The sequence below is a fragment of the Aquarana catesbeiana genome, linkage group LG05, assembly GCF_042186555.1.
Source record: "Aquarana catesbeiana isolate 2022-GZ linkage group LG05, ASM4218655v1, whole genome shotgun sequence".
NCBI lineage: Eukaryota > Metazoa > Chordata > Amphibia > Anura > Ranidae > Aquarana > Aquarana catesbeiana.
The window spans coordinates 24,274,660-24,286,849 of NC_133328.1; the positions used below are offsets into that span (position 1 = coordinate 24,274,660).

A 12,190-nucleotide genomic window follows, 5' to 3' on the forward strand; every position below is an offset into this window, starting at 1 on the left:
GGTGCTGAAATGACCCATGGCTGAACCGACTGCAATCGTGAGAAGGAAGTGTCACCAACACACCAGGATCTCCAAAATTGGTCCAAAACCTTAATCACATAGTATCAAAAAAATAAATAGAAGGGACTTTTCGGAGCCATGCAGGATCCCTTCATCAGGCATTGATAAATATTTTTTTTTTTTTTGATACTATGTGATTAAAGTTTTGGACCCAGTTTTTGAGATCCTAGTGTGCTGGTGACACTTCTTTCACATGGTCGTGGATGAATGGCACAACAATGGGCCTCAGGATCTCCTCACGGTATCTCTGTGCATTCAAAATGCCATCAATAAAATGCACCTGTGTTCATTGTCCATAGCATACGCCTGCCCATACCATAACCCACCGCCACCATGGGCCACTCCATCCACAACGTTGACATCAGCAAACCGCTCACCCACACAACGCCATACACGCCGTCTGCCATCTGCCCTGTACAGTGAAAACCGTGATTCATCCGTGAAGAGAACACCTCGCCCAAAGTGTCAGACGCCATCGAATGTGAGCATTTACCCACTCAAGTCTTTTACGACGACGAACTGCAGTCAGGTGGAGACCCCGATGAGGACGATGAGCATGCAGAGGAGCATCCCTGAGACAGTTTCTGACAGTTTGTGCAGAAATTCTTTTGGTTATGCAAACCGATTGTTGCAGCAGCTGTCCGGGTGGCTGGTCTCAGACGATCTTGGAGGTGAAGATGCTGGATGTGGAGGTCCTGGGCTGGTGTGGTTACACGTGGTCTGCGGTTGTGGGGTCGGTTGGAAGTACTGCCAAATTCTCTGAAACGCCTTTGGAGACGGCTTATGGTAGAGAAATGAACATTCAATGCAAGGGCAACAGCTCTGGTGGACATTCCTGCAGTCAGCATGCCAATTGCACGCTCCCTCAAAACTTGCGACATCTGTGGCATTGTGCTGTGTGATAAAACTGCACATTTTAGAGTGGCCTTTTATTGTGGCCAGCCTAAGGCACACCTGTGCAGTAATCATGCTGTCTAATCAGCATCTTGATATGCCACACCTGTGAGGTGGATAGATTATCTCGGCAAAGGAGAAGTGCTCACTAACACAGATCTAGACAGATTTGTGAACAATATTTGAGACAACAGATTGGGGTAGAAGGGCCAGTCACAGCTGATCACACTTGCCAGTTATCGGCATTTCTTTTCTCATGCTGTCCCAGCGTGAGGAGAGGAGAGCCGGTAACCCGCTTGTGTGAAAGGGAACAGCTACAATCTACAGTGTCCTGATTATCAGTGCAGCCCCAACGGTGCCCATCAGTGCTGCCAAACAGGGCCCATCAGTGTCGCCTATCAGTGCCAACTATCAGTGCCCTTCAGTGCGGCCTATTAGTGCCCATCAGTACCGCAAATCAGTGCAGCCTCATCAGTGCCGCCTTATCAGTGCCCATCAGTGCAGCCTATCAGTGCCCATCAGTGCTGCCTCATCAGTGCCCATCAGTGCAGCCTATCAGTGCCCATCAGTGCTGCCTCATCAGTGCCCATCAGTGAGGGAGAAAAATTATCTGTTTGGAAAACTAGAAACTATGAAAAACTTTTTTTTCAACAAATTTTTACTTTTTTCATTTGTTTAGCAATAAACAAAAAAACCCAGAGGTGATTAAATACCACCAAAAGAAAGCTCTATTTGTGTGAAAAAAAAAAAATTATAACAATTTTATATGAGTACAGTGTTATATGACCGCGCAATTGTCATTTAAAGTGCGAGGGCGCTGAAAGCTGAAAATTGGCCTGGGCAGGAAGGGGGTGAAAGTGGTAATATATTCAGGCAATATGTGCAATGGCATTACAGCTAATAGAAGTTACAGTTTCTTTGGAAGGTTTTATATTTTAAAGTTGAACTTCTGTTTGTCAAAAAACAATATTTTTATTTGTTTATCAAACTTGGTTTTATTTATAAAGACGTTCTATATCATAACGGATAAATCTGTGTCTGTAGTGAATGTTCAGACCTTAATACCATAAATAATAACATGTTATTATATTTTTACTCCAGGAGTATATAATGAGTTTGGCAATTCTAGAGAAATGCTTAAATAACGTATTACAATTTAACCACTTCAACACCGGAAGGTTTTACCCCCTTAATGACCAGGCCATTTTTTGCGAAATGGCACTGCGTCGCTTTAACTGACAATTGCATGGTTGTGCGACCCAAACTAAATTGAAGTTCTTTTTTTTCCCCACAAATAGAGCTTTCTTTTGGTGGTATTTGATCACCTCTGCGGTTTATATTTTTTTGCGCTATAAACAAAAAAAGACTGACAATTTAAAAAAAAAACAATATTTTTTACTTTCTGCTATAATACATGTCCAAAAAAAATAAATAAATAAAAATGTATTCATCAGTTTAGGTCAATATGTATTCTACATATTTTTGGTAAAAAAAATCCCAATAAGTGTATATTGATTGGTTTGCGCAAAATGTATCACGTCCACAAACTATGGGAAAGATTTATGGACTTTCATTTCTTTTAATGTTTTTACTGGTAATGGCGGCGACCTCCGATTTTTAACAAAAGAAAAAAGTGTAGCGCTATAAACTCAATAAATGTGTACATCAAAGGCCCATAAATGCACATATACAGTGAATAGATTTTGTCAAACCATATATGACTATGAAAGTGAATGACAATATGTAGTTAATCAGCAAAACTATTAAGTGTAGCAATGAATAGTACACCTTGTAGGCAAATATAACAGTGACTAATATGAAGGAAACAGTGACAGTTCCATAAATTCAACACCTCAAATAATATATGAGAAACCTTAGAACATAGTAGTAATTAAAGGTTTGATTACAAAGGAGAGATCATATCAGTATTTATGCTTGTTTAATAAAAGAGTTGAAGTCACACTCCACGTTAATACCCTGCGGAGAATGGGACCCCAACTCATATATCCAGTATGTCTCCAAACGGGAGACACCCCTAAGAGTCGACCCCCCCCCCCCCGCCAAGGGGCCACATACCTATCGATGATAAGGAACTGAGTACCTGCAGGGTTTCGATCATGAAATTCCCTGTAGTGCCTAGGGACAGTATGCTTGGTACTACCTGCTTTGATAAGGTTAATATGCTCCGAAACCCGTATCGTGAATGATCTAATGGTCCGGCCCACATATTGTTTGCCACAAGGGCAAGTTAGAAGATACACTATTCCTGTAGTGGCACAAGTGCAAAATTGTTTGATCATATATGTACGGCCTGTTACAGTGGAGGAAAAACTATGGCTTGCCTTCCTACCACATGCGTTAAACTGGCAAACCAAACACTTTCTACAGGGATAGAATCTGATCCAGTCATGGAAGAAGGATGGTTTTTTCGGTGGATTAATGACATTAGGTGCCAACTTATTCCAAAGGGAATAATATGTGAGTCTGTTTTTAATCATTTTAATAAACCAGTGTTTAAACGTTATCACGCTATGTGAGTATTTTTGCTCCTTGCATGGCATACGAACCATTCGTTTGGCTTATGTTGGAGTGTCTATGGATGTGGAAGCCGTGCTGATATCCCTTTCTGCTGTATGCTGATGACATCTGACAAGACATATTGTCCAGACCTGTTGGTCATCAAGCTTTCTTGACTTGTATGGCGTATGCCATTTCAGGTCATTGAGTTCCGGTAAGCCTCCTCATTTCCTGGTGATGGCCCCGGCACTGATTTAAATCTTTTATGCACCTACGGTTCTTCTACTGTCCATTTACCTGCCAGATTTGGTTTAAATACCCACCTGTGAACTTGGGAGGCATTTTCTCCATCATTGCTTATGCACTACCCCCATAGACTTTTGGTGCTTTTCACAAATGTTTCACAATTTTGAAATGGACTACTATGTTCTAAGGTTTCTCATATATTATTTGAGGTGTTGAATTTATGGAACTGTCACTGTTTCCTTCATATTAGTCACTGTTATATTTGCTTACAAGGTGTACTATTCATTGCTACACTTAATAGTTTTGCTGATTAACTACATATTGTCATTCACTTTTATAGTCATATATGGTTTGACAAAATCTATTCACTATATATGTGCATTTATGGGCCTTTGATGTACACATTTATTGAGTTTATAGCGCTACACTTTTTTCTTTTGTTATTATTTTTACCCTGAGTCTACAGGTGTGTTAGCTGCTACCTCAGTGTTCTTTTTTGATCTAGCGCATCGCTGTACTTACCCTTTTATCTGATCTCCGATTTTTAGCAGGACTGTGACATTGCGGCGCACAAATCTGACCCTAAGTGACACTTTTTGGGGACCAGTGACATTATTACATTGATCAGTGCCAAAATAATGCGCTGATCAATGTATAAATGACACTGGCAGGGAAGGGGTTAACACTAAGGGGCGATCAAGGGGTTAACTGTGTTCCCTGGGTGTGTTCTAACTGTGTGGGGGCTGAGCTTGCTATATCACCACAGAGATCGCTGTTCCCAATCACTGGGAACAGCAGATCTCCATGATGTCTCCTGTCAGAACGGGGATCCGCCTCATTTACAAAGGCAGATCCCCGTTCTGCCTCTGTGTTCGCCAGCGGACATCGAGTCTGCGGGACCCACGGCCGCGTTCACGCGGCGTGCGTCCACAGTGTCACATGCACGGACTAGCGTATGGGTACGGCGGTTTGTGGCACTGTTGAGCCGACCTGCCGCCATATACAGTATATACAGTGGCTGGTCGGCAAGTGGGTAACTAAACCCATTCGAGTTTAGGTAAATGTAGAAGATTTTAGTCAACTAAAATGTACTGGAGATTTTAGTTGACTAAAATACAATTAAAACTAAAACAAGTCAGCTGACTAAAATATGACTAAAAATAAAATGGCATTTTTAGTCAAAAGATTATGACGAAAACGGAATCAAAATTTGACGTAAAAATGAACACTGCTGTAGGGTGCTCTGATGGAAGGTCTCCTCTTCCTAACCTGGTAAATCCCAAAGGCAACTGCCTCATTCCTATTAAAGCTGAAGCAATACTGTTCTTAGAGTGAGTTCTGATCCATTCAAAGAAGACCACCAGAAATCCTTCTACATTGTGGAAATCACTGTACATGTGATCAGGAGTTTACATTGATTTGTGTTGTCATTTCAGATCTGAGTGATCAGCTGCTGGAAGTGGTGGGACTTGAAGGTGCGATGGAGATGGGTCAGATCTACACGGGGCTGAAGAGCGCCGGGAGAAGACTTGCACAATGCTCTTCTGTGGTTATACGGTAATAACAGTTTCATGCTGTTAAATTGACAGATTAATCAGTAATTGCGACTGATTGCTTCTAGCAGAGAACCCACCGCTGGGAGGCAATTTGCACAGAGCTTCTCTGAGGTTATATGGCTGCAGTGCAAAGCAGATAGAGAGACTTTCAGACAATGCTCAGTCAAAGGGAAACAGGTACAAATAACCTTCCTGAAAAGAAGAAAGAACATCTGGGTAATGTCATTTTTACAAGGCAGTCCGGTTGGTGAATGCTCCACCCAATAGGTGTTGAAAGAAATTTCAGACCATTGGCTAAACCAAATATGAGACTCCTGACCAGAAGGTGAACATGTGTATCAAAAGAGATCCACAGTAATGGCCCACACTCAGTGATACATGTAGAAACACTTGTTACATTACTCACAATATCTTGTTCAGATTCTTCTGCTCCTTTACTGAGATAAATTCATTGCGTCATTGAGTTTGCAGGTCAAAAATAAATACCAAGCATGCATATCTACATAGTACCTTGTAACTGTTAATCAATGCATTTCGGAGAGGGGACTCTGTCCTTCATCAGTATTAGCCCAGGCAGAACCTCTTCGGAATGTGTTGACAGTTGCAGGTTCCCATGTAGATATGCATTTGCCATCTCTCTTCCTGACCTTCAAACTCACTGGTCAAGAGTAAGCGGTGTCTTGCCACAAGACATACCCCGGGTTAAATCTGTTTCAGTAAGGGAGCTTCAGTTAGAGATACAATGTGGGAATCTAGGATGGAAAAGGACCTGGGGGTCCTAGTAGATGATAGGCTCAGCAATGGCATGCAATGCCAAGCTGCTGCTAACAAAGCAAACAGAATGTTGGCATTAAAAAGGGGATCAACTCCAGAGATAAAACGATAATTCTCCCGCTCTACAAGACTCTGGTCCGGCCGCACCTAGAGTATGCTGTCCAGTTCTGGGCACCAGTCCTCAGGAAGGGTCTGGAGGATATTAGTTATGAGGAAAGGTTGCGAGCACTGAACTTATTCTCTCTGGAGAAGAGACGCTTGAGAGGGGATATGATTTCAATATACAAATACCGTACTGGTGACCCCACAATAGGGATAAAACTTTTTCACGGAAGGGAGTTTAACAAGACTGGTGGCCACTCATTAAAATAAGAAGAAAAGAGGTTTAACCTTAAACTACATAAAGGGTTCTTGACTGTAAAGAGCGGCAAGGATATGTAATTCCCTTCCACAGGCGGTGGTCTCAGCGTGGAGCATCGATAGTTTCAAGAAACTATTAGATAAGCACCTGAATGACCGCAACATACAGGGATATACAGAGTAATACTGACATATAATCACACATATAGGTTGGACATGATGGACTTGTGTCTTTTTTCGACTTCACCTACTATGTATGTAACTATGTATCCACAGTAATGGCCCACAGTCAGTGTGACATGGAGGAACACTTGTTAGGTTTAACCACAATATCTTGTTCAGGTTTTTCTGCTTTTTTACTGAAATAAATTCCACTTACATGTGGTTTTTGAGTTTGCAGGTCAAAAAGCAAGACGAAGCATGCATATCTACAAAGGAACCTGTAACTGTCAACGTGTTTTAGAGAAGTTACTCTCTCCTTCATCAGCATTAGCCCAGGCAGGACCTCTCTGAAATAAGATGACAGTTACAGGTTTCCATGTAGATATGCATGCATGACAGTGGCGGCCTGTCCATAGAGGGCGCATGGGTGTCGCCTCCCCTATCCATGCGTCCGGCCCCCTGATCTACATATCAATGGCACTGGACCATGGATTTCAATCCGGGGGTGGGTGTTTTTTTTAAGCACCCAATTAGAGCCAGAGGCTCTAATAGGCTTCAAAAAAGGGTGGTCTCGGAGCGCAGAGCATTGCACTCTGAGGCCACCCAGTTGTGTGACCATAGCGAATTCATTTTTCGCTATTTTCACACTAAAGTTCCTCCCCGCCAATCAGGAGGCAGGTCTGTGAAACCTGTTTCCCGATTGGCCAAAGCGTCAGGCGATCCCATTGGATGCCTAGTAGCGCTTTGGCGGAAGAGGAGACACGCGGCGAAGGAAGCTGAAGGAGCGGACACAGAAGTCGCAGCGGCTGCTGCCCGCACTCCAGGAGAGGAGGAGAGGACACCACAACCCCGCAGATAAGTGCTGGACCGCCGGGGGGTGTTTCAGTGCCACGCCGCTGGGGGGGTGTTCTTTGTTTTCCACCCACCCAAAAGAAGAACCCACCAGCCGCCACTGACAATCTGTCTTCCTGACCTGCTAACTCACTGGCCATGAGTAAGCGGTGTCTTGCCACCAGACATACTCATGGTGAACCCATATCAGCAAAGGAGCTTCAGTCGGAAGACTAAACAGAGGAATCTGATCAAGAAATTGAAGATGAATGTAACAAGTACTTTTGCTTTAACAGGTAACACTGACTGTGGGCCATTACTGGGGATAAATTGTTTCTTTTTGGATAGACCATTCAATTATCTCCTGATGAGAGGAGATATGATGGCAATATACAAATACCTCAATGGTAATTCTGGCAAAGGGAATAAACAAATCAGTCTCAAGGAGTGTAAGAAGACATGGGTCACTCAATGAAATTGGAGGATAGGTGGTTTACTCTTAAACAGTGTAGAGGGTAAGGATATGGAATTCACTTCCACAAATTCACAGCAGGAAGTATTGATAGTTTATAAAACTCTTGGACAGGTATCTTAGCAAACACGGAATACAGGGATTCGAGAAATTATTTTTGACATGAACACACACACCCAAACAGGTTGAACTGAATGGACTGATGTCTTTATTCAACCTTGCCAACTATGTAACAGCGTCCACACTTCTGGGAAGGCTTATCCAAAAGTTTTTGGAGGCTGTCTGTGGATATCTGTGCCAATTCAGCCAAAAGAACATTTGTAAAGTCAGGTTTTCATGTTGGATGAGAAGACCTGGCTCACAATAGGCCTATCAGTTCATCCCGAAGGAGCTCAGTAGGGTAGAGGTCAGGACTGTGCTTATGTTCCTCCACAACAGACTCTTCAAACCATGTCTTTATGGAGCTGACTTTGTACACAAGTTCACAGTCATGCTGGAACAGAAAAGAGCCTTCACCAAACTGTTACCATAAGCTTGGAAGGGCACAATTGTCTCTAATGTCTTTGCATGCTTTATCCTTAACAGTACCCTTCATTGGAAACAACCTGAAATCTTTAATTTGTTGGTGTTGTTACTAAATGTTTGACCATATAGTGTAGATTTCCAAGGTTCAAAACCAAGTAGTCATAGCTTTGAAGCCACTTGGCAGAGCTAAATGGCTCTCTGGCACAGCACAATACCAACAGGTTTTCCACTTTCTGTGTACAACTAAGCAACTAGTTCAACTACTAGTTTAGTAAAGTCCAGTGTTTAACTGATACTAGAGATGTGTACAACAGAAAAAAAAAAGTTTTGTTTTGGATTTGTTTGTTAAGGTAATCATTTTGTTTCGTTATATTGTTAGAATGATTTGTTTTTGTAATTTGTTTCGTATATTCAGAATTGTTTCATATACTGTATTTGTTATTTTTAAATCAATTTGAATTTATTCTAAATTCAAATTTGGAAGACGGCTATTTTATTCTATTCTATTTTTATTCTATTCTATTGTTTTCTTTTCTATTCTGACCTATTCTGTTTTATTCTTATTTATTCTATTCTATTCAGTTTTTTTCTATTCTATATATAAATCATTTTAAATTTTTCGCATTTTCGACTTTCCGTATTTTCGAATTTACGAATTTTCAAATTTTCAAATATTTAAATTTACGTAATTTCGAATTTACGAATATTCGGAAAATTTTTAAATTCGGATATTTCCGAATTAACGAATTTGTCAAAGTTAATTAAAAAATGAATTGCACGTGTCTAGTAATTTGTTTCATTTTAATATACTTTGGATAAATTGAAATCCATTATTATTGTGTTTCGGAAATTCAATTACATCCAAATCTCCAAATAAAATTTGAAAATTTTGTCCGAATTTCGATTCATAACAAAACAAATTGCCTATGTCTAACTGTTACCTGCATATTTTTTTTTTCAAAGGACCAGCAAGTCACTCCCCATGCAGATAGATGGAGAACCTTGGATGCAGACACCATGCACAGTAAGTAATTATCGTTATTGTTGGCATATATTTGCGAACATAATCAATGTACAATGGAACACCTGCCAAAACTGTTTTATCTTTGGATTGGAGAAGAGTTGGGACTTTTGTCAGGTCTTTATTGTCATCTGCTTCCCGTTAATCTCTGCAGAAAGGTTACAATAGCAAACAATTTTTTTAATGAAGGGAAGGATAGACTGCCTGCTAAAGCCAAACTCCATCCCCAACTTCCCCATATGATAAGGCGTAACAGAATTTTGCAAGCAATGGTGAGCCCATGTTGGACAGCGCTGGCCACATGACTGCACTGACCAATTAGAATGTTTTGAAGGCTCCTTTCTTCCAGGATGGTTTCCTGGAACAAAGTAGAGATTCTCATTGGTCAGTAAAGTCATGTGACTGATGAGCACTCACCATTATATGCAAAATGCTGCTATAGAGTCTTCAGCATCATTATACCAGCTGGGGAGGACATTGAAAGAGGGGGATAATCTAAAGCACATGCAGGGTTCAGGGGGGTGTTGTGAATTAGCTCACCTTCAAGAAAAAAAAAAAAAGGCTAATTAGCCCTTTAAATCCGCCAGATGCATTTAAGGTGCATCAAAGCAGATGTTGTGCAAAGCCTTTTAGGCAGCCACATTTTATTTTTTTCCCTTTCAAAAGGTTTTTATTTTCTTGAAATAAAGAGAAGCTTTTATACAGAGAAAAGAAGAGCATCCATGGTACAATAATGGAATGCACATTACAAGTCATGGGAATGCCAAACAGAAACAAGAGGTGGAGATTTATGTGAAAATCTGAGAACAAACAATTTGAGTTACTAATCTCCTAAGATTTGTAGCAGACTTGTAGATTGCCCGCCTCCCACCTAAATTGTTGCTACAGGCTAGAGGCTCATAGAGTTAGAGGCATAGTCCCCCACCGGGGGCAAGGAAGGAGTGAAGGGGCATCTGCCCCCCCCCCCCCCTCGGAACCCCTAATGGGAACATGCTGTGCCGGGGGATGGGACACCCTCTTCCCTCGGTCCTCCTCGGGGAGGGTTTCCTCACAAAACTTTCAGTTGCTAGGGATAAGCCCTAGTAAGATTCCAATAGATGTGGGTAAGGAGGATAGCAAGCTGAAGAGGAAGGAAAGGTTGAGAAGAGTGAGGAGGGACAGAGGAAGGGAGTAAGGTTCATATACCAGGACTTTGGTCTGGGCTCTGGTCGGGATGAATTCCTGGGATAATGGAGATTCCCATGAATAGAACCTAAGGTTCCCAGATAATTTTGAACTTGTGTACTGAGTCTGTGAGGATAATAGCCAGTTTTTCATGGGCCATAATCCAAGAAACTTTCCTTTTGACTGCCCTTATTGAGACTGAGGGTTGCTTCCAGGCCTTAGCCAGGGTTATTTTGGCTCCTAACAGTATAAAGTGTATCGATTTACAGTTACATTTGGAAATCATTGGAATATGTGCATTCAGTAGTGCAACCTCTGGAGACCTGGTGATCTCACAGCCCAAAATCCCTCTAATAAGGTTAAAGATCTTCCCCCAGAAGGACCAGATTCTAGGGCATTCCCACCACACGTGGGCAATCGTGCCCAATAATTGGCATCCCCTAAAGCATAGGGGATCAACTGATGGGTAAATCATAGCTAGTCTGGAGGGGGTCATGTACCACCTGGACATGACCTTTATGTTTGCTTCCATTAGGGAAATGTTGATAATGCCCTTAAATGCATTGGATAGAGCAGACTGCCAGGTTCCCAGGCTCCATTGGAATTGAAGGTAATCCTCCCAGCTAACATATATGGGGATTTTCCCGAAGGCTGGGAAAGTGATGCATAGATGACTGAGATGCCGCCCCTCTGCTACATGGCTTGACCACACCAAAACTCATAGGTTGTGAATTTGGGAGTTTTGGGTTTATCTTTCCAGATGCTGTGGAGAAAGTGATTGATTTGGTTGTACCGGAACCATTACGATTGTGGGAGGTCCAGTTTGCTGACACAATTGGCTAGGGAGAGGGGGCCCCTTGATGTAAAATAATGTCCTATTCGGTACAGCCCCTTGTCCAGCCACCACTGGAAGGCCTTTATGTCCAACCCTGGAGGAAAATTAGGGTTACGATACAAATGTGCCAGGGGATTCATCTCTGAGATGAGATGTGGATCGTATCTTAATTTGTCCCACAGAGCAAAGGGAGCGTGGGGGCCAGGATTGGCGGAGGATTTCTAGGAGGGTTCCAGAGGAGAAAGTCTAATGTGTATTGAGGCACAGCCTTGCGTTCTATCTGTACCCAATCTAGTTTTTCCCTATTAGAGGAAATTATAGAAAGTTGGGCTATTCTGGGACCTTGATAATATCTGTATAGGTGAGGAAGGCCTAAACCGCCTTGTTTACGAGAGAGGTAAAGGGTCTGTTGTCTAATCCTATATCCAGAGCCTCCCCAGATATACTTAATTATTTTGCTCTGAAAGGACCTGAGGTGGTCCCTCCTTAGTGGGATGGGGAGGGATCGCAAAAGGTGGAGTAATCTAGGTAGCAGTGTCATTTTGACGGCATTTATTCTCCCTATCCATGAGAAGTTTTGTTTTTAAATCAGGACTTTAAGTCTTGTTCCAGTTTATGAAACATGAGAGGATCATTTCTGGCATATAGCATGTCAAATTTAGAAGTAAGGGAAATGCCTAAGTACTTGATGGCGGAGTCGTTCTAGTCGAATTGGAAGTTCAGTTTCAACAGGGAGACCATCTCAGGGGTGAGGGAGATGTTTAGGCCTTGAG

At 42.0% G+C, this 12,190-nt stretch overlaps 1 protein-coding gene across 1 annotated transcript in view; it reads left to right on the forward strand.

The window, feature by feature from the left end:
* DGKB (diacylglycerol kinase beta) overlaps positions 1–12,190 on the forward strand; it is an 804,956-nt gene that overhangs the window by 732,672 nt on the left and 60,094 nt on the right. The window contains exons 24-25 of the mRNA XM_073629524.1: positions 5,154–5,274; positions 9,361–9,421. Of these exons, the coding sequence (XP_073485625.1) occupies positions 5,154–5,274; positions 9,361–9,421 (182 nt within the window). The remainder of the gene's footprint in view (positions 1–5,153; positions 5,275–9,360; positions 9,422–12,190) is intronic.